The sequence below is a fragment of the Vombatus ursinus genome, unplaced genomic scaffold (assembly GCF_900497805.2).
Source record: "Vombatus ursinus unplaced genomic scaffold, bare-nosed wombat genome assembly UNPS02014810.1, whole genome shotgun sequence".
NCBI lineage: Eukaryota > Metazoa > Chordata > Mammalia > Diprotodontia > Vombatidae > Vombatus > Vombatus ursinus.
Window position 1 is genome coordinate 29,578,711 of NW_020954588.1, and position 16,102 is coordinate 29,594,812.

Here is a 16,102-nt window from a genome sequence, read left to right on the forward strand (position 1 = left end):
TTGTTCTTCAGACCCAATTGTTGTTTCCACTAGATCTCACTCATCCTTTTCTTTTGTCCTTTTTCTTCTAGGGTTTCCCACAGGACTCTAAGCTTCAGGGAAGGGAGGAAGCTTGTGACTAAAGCATGTGGCTGTGGGACCCCCTGGATCTTTTCTGAGAGTCTCTCCTCCCTTGAAGTTGATAAGCTCCTGAGCCATTGACTAAGCCCGCCAATCTCTCCAGCCAGCTGGCATCTGCCTCCATCCTTCTCCGTCACAATGAGTGGCTTCTTTGCCTCTCTGGACCCCCGGCGGGTGCAGTGGGGGGCTGCTTGGTATGCCTTGCACTCCAGGATCCTTCGCACTAAGCCCGTGGAGTCGATGCTGGAAGGCACTGGAAGCACCACATCTCATGGGACCAAGTTGGCCCAGGTGCTCACCACGGTGGACCTCATCTCCCTTGGGGTTGGCAGCTGTGTGGGCACTGGCATGTATGTGGTATCTGGGCTGGTGGCAAAGGAGATGGCAGGACCTGGTGTCATTGTGTCCTTTATCATTGCAGCTGTGGCTTCTATCTTATCAGGTGAGCATCTCAGCCTTGGGGTCAACATTGTGGAGGAGGCAGAGTAGGGAGGTGGGGGCCAGGGGAATCCCAAGGGAAGTCTGCCGTCCTCAGAGACTCACTTTGGTCCATCAGTTCCCATTGCCCTCCCAGAGCTGAGGGTGATGAGATAGCAGAGGCAGAGTAGAGGGGGCTAAGAAATAAGATGGCAAAGAGTAAAGCCATTCTGAATGGCACTTCACAGAATGAATGAGTGAGTGAGTGAATGAATGAAAAGCATTTATTAAGTAGTTACTATGTGAGTTCAATTCAAAAAGCGTTTATTGAGCACCTACTACACACCAGATATTTTGCTACATGCTGGGTACAGAAAGGCATAATGAAAACATGCCTCCCCTCAAAGAACTTATATTCAAATTCACAGAATTTCACAGAGCCAAGGGACCTCAGTGTCCTTCTAACTCTATCCATAATGAATAAGAATTTCCCTACAGCACCCCCTACAAGTGTTTCTCTGCACCTTAACCTTTTCTGTGCTGTGGACCCCTTGGGCAGTCTGATGAAACCTAGGGCCCTTCTATGAATGACGTTTTTAAATGCATAAAATAAAATACAAAGGAAACAAATTATAATGAAGTACAGTTATTTTTTTCAATTTGTTGATGTTCAGTCATTTCAGTCATATCCAATTCTCTATGACCCCTTTTGGGGTTTTCTTGACAAAGACACTGGAGTGGTTTGCCATTTCCTTCTCCAGCTCATTTTACAGACAAGGAAACTGAGGCAAACAGGATTAAGTGACTTGCCCAGGGTCACACAGCTAGTAAATGTCTAAGGCCAGATTTGAACTCAGGAAGATGAGTTTTCCTGACTTCAGGCCTGTGCTCTATCCACAACACCACCTAGATGCTTGCCCCTCACCCCCTTTTTTATTACGAGTATTTCTTTTCTCTCCTCACCTTGCCTGCAATGAAAATAAAAACAAAGTGTTATAAAAATATGCATAGTTTTGGACCCAAATTTCTCTGATAAAGATCTCGTTTGCAATATATAGAAGGAATTGCTTCAAATTTTCAATAAGTCATTCCCCAATTGACAAATGGTCAAAGAATATGAACAGCAATCCATATGGACAGCAACTGGTCCCACATTGCTGGAGACAGGGGAGGGCTCCACTCCAGTAGCCCAGCACCGATGTATTGCTTTAAGGTTTGCAAAGCTTTTCATATGTTATTTCCTTTGATCCTCACAACAACCCTGGGAGGTGGGTCCTGTTAATAACCCCCACCATTTTACACATGAGGAAAGTGAGGCATAGAGGTCAGGTGACTTGCCTAGGGCCACATAGCTATTAAATGTCTAAGGCAATGAAAATTTTTTTCTAAAAGACTGGTGACTTCATTAACCACAAACCATGAAGACTAATGTCAGTAAACAGCTTATAACAGTGTGGCCTAGTGGAAAGCGAATAGGTTCTGCAGTCGGAGGACATGGATTGAAATCCTGCTTCTGACGCTTACTGCATGTGTGACTTTGGGCAATTCTCTTCACCTCTCTGAGACTCAGGCTTGTTATCTGTAAAATAGGGTTGGCTAGCTAGATAACTTCTGAGGTCCCTTCCAGGCCTAGATCTCTGACCTTGATTTCCTGAACTGGGAAAAGAGAGAAATTTCTGATTTTCAGAGTTTTAAGTAAGGATAAAGATAAAACCTGTGGGATGCTACCTTCAAGATATCAAAGAATTTCACTTGGTGATGTGCCCATCCTTTCTCGCTTGGCTTTTATGAATACTCATTTCCACTCTCTGCTGCTTCTCTATTAATCATGTGCCACTCTTCTCCAATTTTTTAAGAGTTCTTCAGAGCAATGGGAACAAATAACACATTTTAACGTGTGCCTAGACGCAGCATTGTCTGAATCCCTTTTGTTAAAGGGCAATGGTAAGTCAAGGGTGCCTGGGCTTTTCTTAAAGTCTGAGGTCAGAGAGCAAAGCTCACATCCTAATGATGTTTCTGTACCATCAGAATCTAGGATTGACAAAGGTTCTGGGGCTATCAAGAGTAAGAAAAAATTTAACAAGGTTCTTTAAGGTTGCTCAAAAATAGGGTTCCAGAAACATTTCCTAACAATTGATGTCAAAACCAAGGAGGGTAGATTTTGTACAGTGAGAGCACAATTGACCAGAACACTAAATTACCCAGGGCTTTACCTGTATTCAGGGATAGTGCAGGTAAATGTTTACCAACCACATCTCTGAAAAGCAAAGGGAGGGGAAACCACACACTTTTAGACATAATCTGAATTAGTAACCCTTTCTCCATCACTTTCTAAAGTCTAGATAAAAAACTACTTACTCAAACTCTGGTTTGTAGTGTTTTCTGGCTTCTGAGATGTAAATACTCACACTGAAACTTTGGTGATCATCTCCAGTGAGACTGTATGAGCTGGCTTCAGCACATGCTTGGTTATACTCAATGTTTATTTTCTCAGTGTTTTATTGGTGATTTTCCAAGTCATTGTCATTTCCCAGCGCCATCCCCTGCTGACCAAACTCACCTGTGTGACAAATAATTAAAGTTAAACAAAATGAACTAACACACTGTTTATGTCTGAAGAACATAGTTATCATTCTGCACCTGTAGCTCACCTTCCCTACCAAGAAGAAGGATGTATGTTTCTTCACTAGTTCTCCAGAGGAAAGATTATCATTGAATGGATTAGGATGTTTTTTTTTCCTTTACATTATTGTAGTCAAGAAAATTATTCCCCTGCCGCTGCTTACTTTGCATCAGTTCATGCAAATCTTAAGTTTCTCTGAATTCTTCATATTTTTCATTTCTTACAGTGCCATAATATGCTTAGCATTCATGTACCATAATTTCTTCATCCATTCCCCCATCAATGGACATCCACTTTGTTTCTGGCTTAGTTTTATTGCTACAACAAATAATACTGCTATGAATGTTTTGATACACACACACACACACACACACACACACACACACAGAGTCACCTTTCCCTCTGTCTTTATGCTTTGGAGTAAAAGACCAGTATTGTTATAAATCGGTCAAAAGATATGAACATTTGGGTGACTTTGGGAACATAGTTTCAAAAACTTTTCTAAATGAGCTGGACCAAGTCATTGTCAACAGCATATTAATGCTACATTTGACTCCTAGAGAAAAGCAGATCACCAAAAACAAAAACAAGTAAACCCATACCAAGGATTTCATTGCAGGGTAGAGATTGGCCTGTGCTTTTATTGAAATAGAGAGCCCTCAATAAAAACCCAGTTCCTTGCAGATGAGTACCTGCTTTGTAACTTAAAATGTTGCTTAGAGCACTAAGCAATTAAGTGATTTGCCTAGGGATACATAGTTAGTATATATTGGAGGTGAGACTTGAATTCAGAGCTTCCTGAACCTAACGTCACACTGAACATACACAGAAACAACAGATTTCAGAGAGGGTGCACGCTGAGCTCAGTCTCAGGATATCTCCAGTATCCTGCAAAGCTCTTCAACCTACAACCTACAAGGATCTTCACCCAACAAGCAAAGACTCAAATATATTCATCACCCTGGGCTTTCTAAATCAGGCAAGGTTTCTGAAAGGCTTTGAACAAGTGTTGGAACAAAAAATAATTTCCTACTTAATCTTCAATTAACCAGAGAATTCCTACTCCCCACCCACAGCATACTGATTGATGATTTTCTGTATTTTCTTTTATTGCAAATTAATCTGTTTATGAAGAGTTGAATGTGACTGAGCATAACTGAATTTTATGCAATTTGAACTTAAAGAGGGAAATTTTGTAAAGGTCTAAGTCTATGTAGTAAAGACATCATTGTTTGTAGACAAAGATTACCACCCCATGCTGATCTCTAAAACCAGCTTCTAATTCTAATAATCTGCAATTCCATGGGAGATAAGATCATGTGATAGAGAGAAAGACCTGAGTTCAAGTCTCGATTTGGTACATACTGGTTGTGTGACCCTGAGCAAGTCCATAACTTCTCAGAGAATTATCTAAGACAGAGCTCACCCCTTTTTTGTGTCCTGGACCCTTTTGGCAGTCTGTTGAAGCCTATGGACCCCTTCTCTGAAAAAATGTTTTTAAATGCACAAAATAAAATATGTAGAATTACAAAGGAAACAAGTTATACTGAAATGCAGCTTATCAAAATATAAAAAAAGAAAAAGAAAGAAAGAACAACTCACAGAGCCCAGGTCATTTAAAACCCTCCATTGTACAGAAGATGCTGGTCTGTTTTGACAGAGGGAGTTTTCTCATGAAGGAGCCCCATAAACTGAAGAATTTATAGGTTCTATAACAAAGATTTTACATTTACAAGATTTAGGTCAAAGGACCCTAGACAAGTCTGCCTTGACTGCCTGGCTTATTAGTATCTATTTCCTTTGACAGGAAAAATATTTCATCCATTAGATGTTGTCTCCTGTCAGAAAGATACATCATGAATTGGATCTTCTTTTCGATGAAAGAATATCATATACATCAAAGAATCCCATATAGATCATATGCTTTGGGTATGAAATGTCCCAGGCAGTCACTCAGTCAAGTAGCATTTATTAAGCACCTACTATGTGCCAGGTACTATGCTAAGCACTAGTGCTACAAAGAAGGGCAAAAACCAGACGTTGCCCTTGAGGAGTCTATAGTCTAATGGGGGAGACAATATACAAACAACTCTATACGAACAAGATAAAGATAGGATAAACTGGTGGTAGTATCAGAGGGGAGGCACTAAGACTAGAGATCACCTTGTCCGCCTCCTTCATGTTACAGAGGAGGAAACTGAAGCTCAGAGAGTCTCTGGGTGAATGTGGAGTCAGGCAGATCCCTGCAAGGGAGCATGCACCAGAAGTTTGATGACCTGGGAATTCAAACCAAGTGGCCCATTGGTAGCACATGGATTTCTTTTCCTCTGAGAAGAGCAAGAATTTTATCTGAGTCTAAACAAAGCCTCTAAGCTTCCTAAAATACATACATAGGTATGTATGTATACGTGTGTGTATGCATACATATGTATGTGCGTATATATGTGTATATACATGTGTATATATGAATACATATACATGTGTGTATATGCATATGTGCATGTGTGTACATACATGCATACCTCTGTGTGTGTATACATATATATACATATATATACATATATACATATACATATGTATATACATATATATATATATATATATGTATATATACATAAACTTCAGGCTCCACTGTTCAATTCAATCCAACAACCATTTAGTGAGCTCCACTAGGTTTCAGGCAATGGAGATACAAACATTAGGGGGGAAAACAGTGTATCCTGCTGGGGGATATAACTTGTAGACAGCTACATACATACATTCACACATATACATATGTGTATATATAAGGGCACATATACACCTATGTGCACATGCATATGCACATATGTTTGTGTACACACACATACACAGTGTGTATACAGACAAGTAAATAGAAACCGTGGATCTGCCTTTCTTTTACTCCCAGCACTTACCACAGTGTGTGGCACAGACTAAATAAATATTATTAAGTGCTTGTTGGCTGACTAAACTAAAGATACATACAAAGTAAACCTAGAGTAATGGGAGAAAGGAGAAATCACTCACCGCTAATGGGATCAGGAAAGGTGCACTAGGGAGCTTGTGATTCCAAAGTCCAGATGAGAGAGCGTAATCCAGGCATAGGGGAAAGCCTGTTCAAAGGCTTGGAGAGAATGCCATGCCCAGGCAAGAGTAAAAGGGCCAATTTGACAGGCCCAGAGAATGAAAGGGGGAGGAATAATGTGTAATCAGCCTGGAAAGGGACACTGGAGTCATATTTTAAAAAGCTTTAGCTACCAGAGGAATTTGTATTTCATTCTCGAGGCTCTAGAAATGTCTTGAGCAGGGAAGTGACAGGGTCAGGACTCCCTCTGGCAGCTATGTGGAGAAGGGACTAAAGAGAAGAGAGACTTGAGGCAAGGACATGAGTCAGAGGCTATTGCAGTAGTCCAGGCCAGGTGAGGAGTGATGAGGGATTGAATGGGGGCAGTGACTATGTCAGAGCATTATTTCTGAGTTTGGGGGGCTGAATTATTGTTTCATATTTTTATTTCCTGCTATAATCAGAGCCTAACTAGGAATTCTGGTGCCTGGAGTAAATTAGCTGTGGGGTAGACCTGAACAGAGACCTGGACCATGATGCCTTGTATCTCACAGGAAGGCAGCTGGAGGCTGCTGGAGAATAGGGGAGGGGAAAGCTTCAAGATCCCACCTTCATTAGTGCACCCGGAACATTGCAACATGAAAGGTAGAGAGTGGGTCCCTAAGCCCAGTGGCATGACATGGAGTGAAAAGACAGTCTACCTTTGTCAGGTATAGTTGCCTTGCTTTGGGTGTGGCCCATTCCCGAGAAAGCAGAGCCTGTGTCCCCATGGCATGAATTACAATCCACATTCACCCAACTTTTCAACTCTAGGAAACAGTGGGAGGAAAGGTACAGTGGGGGAAGGGGAAGGTGTTAGGGAAAGGTGAACCCTGGGAAAGGGGCACCAAAGCAAGGGATCCTGGTGGCAGTCATGCCATCTAACCCAGGGATAGCTAGTCAGAAGTCTGACACAGGGATGAAGGGCAGTCCTCTTACCAGATGTTGGCATCCTGGGATAAAGCCCAAGCTACCCTGCCCTAGGAATGGGCAATCCCCATCTCTTAACTTTCTTTAAAGTGGTTGATCCATTTGCTGAGCTGAGCCTACAATAAGTTCAAATCCCTCAAGACCTGGAGGAAATGGTGTGGGCATCAGAGGGTACAGAACAAAGACCTGCCCCTCTCTTCCATGCACTGACCTTAAGGTTTGGGATGGGAAGAGTCTCCCTTCCAAGAGGTTTGTCCTGGGGCTCCCGCATTGTTTAAACGTGGTTCTCAGTGTTCTGGCTACTCGTCTTGGGTTGTTTTCTCATAGCAGCAAGATTGTTGTCTTAAAAAACAGAGATTATTTAGATAGCCTAACAGCGAGTTGTCTTGTTTGCTTGTTCCAAGTACTTGCCAAGCTGAGGCAGGATGTGGGCACTGGACCCCAGGAGCCTGGTGGGTCATTGGGTTTCTATCTCAGTCTCACTTTTCAAAGGCCTCTCCCAGCAATCAAGGAACTGCACGTAGTCCAACAGCTCTACAGCTCTTGGGGACAGCATCTCAACTGTGCCTTTCAGACTCAGTGATGCTGGTCCTTCCAAAGGCCTCTGTCCACCAGAAACCCCCCCCCCCCCGCCACCTTTTCTCTGTAGCCAGGAGAGAATCAGACACATCTTGTTTGAGGAGACCCCCTCATGCTACCACTTCAACTCATTCCAGGGAGTTCTTTCTTCCAGCTACGTGTAAATCAAGGCATGGAAAGAGGCTTCTCAACACATATGTCCATCACCTGTCACAGGTAGAGAAAAGGTTGCTATTAAGAGAATCACCATCTCATCTAGGGTGCTGGATTGATGTCCTGGTAGGATGGAATACCTGCTCTGTCAATTATAGGTCCAGAGGCCGTGAACAGCTATTTTTAATACAAATTTTTGCAAGATCTTCAAACCACTCTAATTGGAAAGTGAATTTAGCATGGCATGGATGGCAAAGATGCATGATATAGGGGAAAGAGCCCTGGGTCTGAAGTCAGAGGAGCTGGGTTTCAATCTCACCTCTGATGCTTTCCATCCATGTGATCTTGGGCACGCCACTCATCTTTCATGGGCCTCAGTTTCCTTATCTGTAAAATGAAGGGACGAGCACTCTCCAAGGTCCCTTCTAGATCTAAGATCCTATGAATGAAAAAAGTTGAGTAACTTAATGTATTCTGAGGGATTCCCTCTTTGGAAAAGCTAGGCTCTATGCTTTTTCTTATTTCTTTTTTAAAATTTTCCATATCATCCATTACAATGAGTGCCTTAGTGTAGTGAGGACTCATTAAATGTGCTTGACTAATGATAGTTTTTTCTAGCATCTACTCTCTTGCCCAGTCAGATAATTAATCAGGCAGTATTTACTAATTACTGGTGCCCATTCTCCTTAACTACCTTGTGTTTATTTTGTATTTTTCTGCATACAGTTATTCTGCAGGTACATGCTATTGAGTGCTATATTAGCCACCTGTTGTATGCCTACACTGGGGTAGGCCCTGGATACAAAGACAAAAATGAAATAAATACTAAGGGAGTTCAGAGAAGACAGGGACAAAAATAAAAGAAGGCTCAATGGAAGGGGTGAGCACCAGCTAAAGCCCACATTGGACCTGAGTTCAAATCCTGCCACTGACACTCACTACCTGGGTAACCTGGGCCTTGATTTCTTTACCTGTAAAATGAAAAATTTAAACTAGATGCCTCTGAGATCCCTTCAGATCTGTAATAAGGAAAGGATTATATCTGACTGCTTAGGAAATGTTTACTTTTTCCAAAATCAACACCTAGTCCTCAAAGGTTTATTGTTCCTAAACTGGCCTGGTATTGACCAAGTCAGCTACCACTTGCCACCTTTGGACAGCATCCAAATGTAGCTATTGATTCTTCCTTTGATTCTTAGAGTAGTCCCAGACATCATAATCACGGCAAAACCTTGCTAGCCAGGCCTGTGAGAGGTTAAGAGAAAATCGGGGCTGGATTTGTAGTCAGAGGACCAGGGTTCATTCTTCCTGAGAGACTGGGCTTCAGTTTCCTCATCCGTAAAATTAAAGACTTGGATTCAGTAATCCTTTCCGGTTCTTACTCTCTGATCTTGATAAAAAGCACTTTAACATTTGCAAAAAGCACCTTAGATCAGCTATCTCCCTTGAGCCCTGTAAAGGGGCTACCACAGGTGTTATTTACTCATATTGTGGATGAACACACTGAGACTCATAAAAGCTAAGTAATTTGCCCCTGGCCATGAGGCTAATATGCGTCAGAGGCAGGATTTGAACACAGGTTTTCCTAATTCTGGATCCAGTGAGCTTTCCACTAGGACAGGGTGCCTCCTCAAGTTGAGGCACTGATTGGGTGATTAGCCCTCTCTGTCAAAGCACATGTAAGTGCTAAAGGATGGGAGCACCACACAGACAGAAAAAACCCATTCTACCAACTCTTTAACAATAATAGCTGACATTTGCACAGCACTCTTTAAGTCTGGCAAAGTAATTTGGGAATATGATCTAATTTTATCTTCACAGTAACCCTAGGAGGTAGGTGGTATTATTATCCCCATTTTACAGATGAGGCAACTGAAGCACACAGAGGTTAGGTGACTTGCCTGGAGTCACACAGCTAGCAAATGTCCAAGACCACATTGGAACTCAGGTCTTCCTGACTCCATGTCCAGTAATCTACCCACTGAGCCATGTAGCTACATCTTTACCTATGAATACCCCTAAAGGTTAGGCTCACTTGCAAGGAAAGGTAGAAAAAACTGTTATTCCAGCATGACAGATTGGTGAAGTGATTTGACAAGATGGTAGTCTAGAAGCAGCTGGGGGAATGTTACATGATGGCTGTCTTTGGGATTTGAAGGCTTGTTATATCGAAAAGGTTTAGGCTCATTCTTCCTGGCCCTAGAGAACAGAATGATGAACAGTGAGAAGAAGACAAAAAGGTAGATTTAGATTTTATATCAGGAAAAACTCTTTGTGGAGAGCTGTCCCAAAGTGGAATGGGCAGCCTAAGGAGGTAAGTGTCTCCCTGACCGTTAGTCAGCTGTGCGTAGTGTGGATTCTTCTTTAAGCATGGATGGTCTCAAACCTAGATGGCCACTGAGGGCTTGTTCAGCTCTGGGAAGCTGTGATTCTTTGATTCTCTTTTCTCTTTGGGATGTTTGCTAGCAGTTGGCCTATTTGATGACAGGCTAAGCAATGAGAGACCCCTGTTGTTGATGTTTTCTTGATTCTGCCAGACTTCAGTAAATTAGTTATTCTATTCAAGCTGGGAAGGATCCAAGCCACAGGGCAGGCCACTTGGCCAAGCCCATAGCACCTAAGTCAACAAAGGATGGAGTGAGTCTGGACCATAGCCAATGGCAAGAGAATAAGTAACGATCTAGGGAGATGATTATGGGAAGATGGCAATGTACAAGGACATAGAGGAGTCTAGATCCCTCTGCAAACACCCCAGTGGGGCTTAGAAATGCACCACTCTCAAATAAGAACACTTACCTGCCCAAAAATCCATAGAGAGACTCCCTGGAGTCAACTCAAAATAACCTCAAACTATTATAGCCCATAGGGAGCTAGGACCTCCACCATGGAAACTTTGGGAAGATGGGCTGAATCAGACACAGAATCATAGAATCTCAGAGCTGAGGATGACCTCACAGGCCACCATCCAATGGAAAACTAAAAAGGAAACCCCTCTACAACACCACCAAACCGACAGTTATCCAGCCTCTGTTAGAAAATCTCTGGTAAGAGGGAATTCACAACCACCAAGAAAGCCCACTTCACTTTTGGATTGCTATAATTGTCTGGAAGTCTTTCCTTGTTTGAGTTGCACCCATAATTTCTAGCTCTATCCTCTGGGACCAAGCTATCTCACCCCTCTCTTCTACATGATAATCTTTCATTTGTATGTATCTCCTCATCTCAGAGACAGCAATGTACCCAATCATGGTAAAATGTGCTCTCTCTAGTGGTGATTTCTGATAGCACAAGTGTTGCAGGGCTCCCTCTCACTGTGAGACAGGTAAGGTTCATGATGGCAGCCAGATGTTGACACCAACTTGTCAACCTCATTCTGCACTTCTGAGTGTATCCACCAATCCTCAACTATCTCTTCCCAAATGCTCAGGAATTCTGGCTTCCCCCATCCCTGAGAATAAGCTGTGTATGCATAAGGGAGCCCAAATAATTGCCAAACCATAATGCTTTGACCTAGAAAGGTCATCCAGTCTCATCTCTCATTTGGCAGGTGAGGAAACTGGAGGGGAGCAGTTAAATGACTTTCTGAAGGTTATATAGAAAGTAGCAAGAATTCAAAGCCATTTCCCCAAACTCCAAAACCGTTATTCTTCCCAATTGAATCCAAGTCAACAAATATTTACTAAATATCGACTATATGCTGGGTACTGTGATAGGCACTTGAGTTGCAAAGACAAAAACATGCATGCATACATATATACATACATGCATACTTAAGCATGTGAGACTTAAGCTCATACCCTCCTTATTTCAAATCCAGCTCTTTCTATATGTGTGACAAGGAAAAATTATCCAAAGAATGGTAGAACTGTTGAGAAAACAACTAAAGAGGCTATATCCCAAAGAGATCATACAAATGAGAAAAGGACCCACATGTACAAAAATATTCATATCAGCTCTTTCTGTGGTGGCAAAGAATTGGAAATTGAGAGAATGCCCATCAACTGGGGAATGGCTGAACAAGTTGTGGTATATGAATATAATGGAATACTATTGTGCTATAAGAAATGATGAGCAGGCTGACTTCAGAAAAACCTGGAAAGACTCGTATGGTCTGAGGCTGAGTGAAGTGAGCAGAACCAAGAGAATGTTGTACACAATAACAGCCACGTTGTGCAATGACTAATATTGATAAACTTAACCCTTCCCAGCAATACAAGGATCTAAGATATTTCCAAAGGCCTTGTGATGGAAAATGCTATCCACATCCAAAGAAAGAACTATGGAATTTGAATGCAGATCAAAGCATACTATTGGCTATTTTCTTCTCTTCTGTTGAGTTTTATTTCCTCTTTCTGATGATTCCTCCTATTGGTTCTAATTTTTACTTACAACATCAAAAAAGAAAAAAAAGAAAAAAACTAAAGAGACAAGAGTGCGTTTGAAAGTTTCCATTTCAGTAGATTCTTTTGTCCTGGTAGAATTTTTCTGTCATCCAGGCGTATTCAGTATAACCCAAATCACTGTTTCACAGATATAAGATCTTAGGTCAAGTTACAACCTTGAAAACTAACATCTACGTAACTAAATAACTAAAGCCAGACACATCTGGGTTTGCCCTCTTTTGGTACAGAGGAAAAAATCTTCGAATTTGGATTCAGAAGACTGGAATTCAAAATCTGACTCTGCTAATTATGAACTGTGTGACCATGGGTCAGTTGCTTTAGCTCTGAATCTCAGTTTCCTCATCTGTAAAATGAGGGAGAAACTAGAGAATCTCTAAGCTGTCTTCTAGCCTTGAACCCTATGATTCAATTAAAGTTGATGTTCGTCTTGTCCCACCTGTAGCTGTGTGTGTGTGTGTGTGTGTGTGTGTGTGTGTGTGTGTGTGTGTGTCTTTAGGGCTATGAACTCTGGATCTCTTAAGTCAGCCATTCAGGATTCTATCCAGGTTAATATCTTAAAAATAAAAAAAGCCCTCTGGCTGTCACACAAATAGATGAGATCTTCGTGAATTCCAAGCCCTCTTCCTATAGATAATCCATCAGCATGATAATACAGTCAGCCCTGTAGTTCAGAAGGGAAAGGAAAAAAAACAAATAACAATGCCAAAATAATTCGTATTTTTATGAGAAATTTTTCAAAAGTTCACCTTTTATTTTGGGAAGAGGGCTACCTATGAAGGACATAGACAGAAGAAGAGAGTAACTTTGACACTTTTTCAAACTCTACTTTTCATACAATTTTTCAGAATGAAGGCATTTTAACAGCTATCCTAAAAGTTCCATTTCTCTTTCATTTCATGCTTAAATTTTTTCTACTTTTATTTCACATTGACACCCTTTTAAATAGCATTCTAGTTAGAGAATCCTCATGGATATAGGTCAAAGCTAGATGGTACAGTGGATAGAGTGCTGAGCCTGGAGTCAGGAAGATCCATCTTCCTGAGTTCAAATCTGGCCTCTTACTAGTTGTGTGACTCTGGGCAAGTCATTTAACCCTGTTTGCCTCAGTTTCCTCATCTGTAAAATGAGCTGGAGGAGGAAATGCAAACCTCTCTGGTACCTTTGGCAAGAAAACCTCAAATGAGGTCACAAAAAGTCAGACATGACTGAAAACTGAACAACAACAACATGGAGATACGGGAACGTGGTGAAAGCCATCCCAAGCAGCTGTATCCTGTCATGGTGTGAGTAGGGGTAGCATTATCTGGGGCATCACAAGAGTAGAAAAGACTGGTCTTTTGGCTAACAGTCAATTAGACTGACCACAACTTTACTGGCTTCAAGTAGTTTCGGCTTTTCTTGGAGAAAGGGCCAGACCCAGATAGCCTCAACTTCTCTCACATGCAACAATGCCACTCAACATCCAGGAGAATGTAAATTGCTTAAGGACAAGGATCACTAGGTTTTTTATTTTGGATCACTAGTGTCAAGAGCACATAGGAGGCACAATAACAAGTATTTATTTTTATTTATTATTTATACACTTTTTGTTTAAATTTTGAGTTCCAAAATCTCTCCTTCCCTCCCACCTTGTTCCCCACCCACTGAGAAGGCAAGCAATATGATATCAATTATAAATGTGAAATCATGCAAAACTATTTCCATATTAGCCATTTTTCAAAAAAAAGCAAGAAAAATAAAGAAAATGAGAAAATTATCGTTTAATTTGCACTGACAGTTCATCACTTCTCTCTCTAGAAGTGGATAGCATTTTTTTCATGAGTCCTTTGAAATCTTGAATCATTGTATTGATCAGAGTAGCAAAGTCTTTCAAAGTTGATCATCGTTACAACATTGCTATTACTGTGCATAAGGATCTCTTGGTTCTTCTCACTTCACTTTGCATCAGTTCATATAGGTCTTGCCATGTTTTTCTGAAACCACCCCCCTTGTCATTCCCACAGCACAACAGCAATATATCACATTCATATGCCACAACTTGTTCAGCCATTCCCCAATTGATGAGCATCCCTTTGATTTCTGATTCTTTGCCACCACAAAAAGAGTTGCTATAAATATTTTTGTACATGGAGGTCCTTTTCCTTCTTCTTTGATCTCTTTGGTTTACAGACCTTGTAGTGGTATGGCTGGCTCAAAGGGTATGCACGGATTTATAATGTATTTGGGCAGATTTCCTAATTGTTCTCCAGAATGATTGGACCAGTTCACAACTCCACCAACAGTTCATTAGTGTATTTATTTTTCCTTCTTCCCTTCCAGCATTTGTCATTTCTGATAGGTGTGAGGTGGTACTCAGAGTTATTTTAATTTGCATTTTTTTCTTTTTTAAAATTTATTTATTTTTAGTTTTTGCATTTTTTTAATCAACAGTGATTTGAAGCATTTTTTCATGGCTATAGATAGGGCAGCTAGGTGACACAGTGGATAGAGTGCTGGCCCTCAAGTCAGAAGGACTTGAGTTCAAATCTGGCCTCAAACATTTACTAGTTGTATAACCCTGGGCAAGTCACTTAACCTTGTTTGCCTCAGTTTCCTCATACGTAAAATGAGCTGGAGAAGGAAATGGCAAACCACTCTAGTATTTTTGCTGAGAAAATGGATTCACAAAGAGTCAGACATGATTAATCAACTAAACAACAACAATAGATAGCTTTGATTTCTTTTTCTAAAAACTGCCTTTTTATATGCTTTGACTTTATCAATTGGGGAATGACCCTTCTATACTCAGTACATATTGGAGAAAAGAGAACTTTATCAAAGAAACTTGCTGAAAAGCTTTTATATGATTTCATTGTCTATGGTAAAATACAGTTTTAGCAAAATACCGTTTCTGTGATTATCCCTTTTAATTACGTCTGTTTTTGCTTTTGCTTTGTCTGAGATCATCATTGCTACTCCTGCCCGTTTTAGTTCAGCTGAAGCATGTTAGATTCTGCCCCAGCCCTTTATTTTAACTCTCTGTGTATCATTCTGTTTCAAGTGCGTCTTTTGTAAACCACATATTGTTGGATTCTGATTTCTAATCTATTCTGCTATCTGCTTCCCTTTTACGGGTACGATCAGCCCATTCATATCTACAGTTATGACTTCTAGTTGTGTACTTCCCTTTATTCCATTTCTGCTATTTCTTCTCTGACTCTTTTTATCCTGTCCCTCCTCAAAAGTCTGCTTTGCTTCTAACCACTGCCTCCCTTAATTCTGCCCTCCCTTTTATCATCCCCTCCCTTTCTCTTACCCCCTTCTCCTCATACTTCCTATTGGGTAAGTTACATTTCTAAACACAACTGAGTGTGTGTGTGTGTGTGTGTGTTCTTCTCTCTCTGAACCAGTTCCTATGATAATGAAGTTCAAGCATTGCCCATCACCCTCCTCATTTTTCCCTCCACTGTAAAAGATCTTCCTTGTGCACCTCATTTATGTGAGAAAATTCTCCTCATTCTACCTCTCCCTTCCCCCTTCTCCCAATTCATCCCTCTTTGTCACCCCTTCTTTTTTGGAAACTTGTTTTAACTACCCTGATAATGATAAAGTTTTTAGGAATTGCATGCATCATCTTCCCATAAAGGAATGTAAACAGATCAACTTTAATGAGACCCTTATGATTACTCTTTCATGCTTACCTTTTTATGCTTCTCTTGAATCATGTTTAAATGTCAAAATTTCTATTCAGCTCTAGTCTTTCACCATGAATGCTTGAAAGATCTCTATTTCATC

At 41.0% G+C, this 16,102-nt stretch overlaps 1 protein-coding gene across 1 annotated transcript in view; it reads left to right on the top strand.

Moving 5' to 3' along the window:
• The first annotated feature begins 233 nt into the window (after positions 1 to 233).
• Positions 234 to 16,102, top strand: part of SLC7A14 (solute carrier family 7 member 14) — an 83,911-nt gene continuing 68,042 nt past the window's right edge. The window contains exon 1 of the mRNA XM_027876138.1: positions 234 to 562. Coding sequence (XP_027731939.1) covers positions 259 to 562 — 304 coding nt within the window. The 5' untranslated portion in view covers positions 234 to 258. The remainder of the gene's footprint in view (positions 563 to 16,102) is intronic.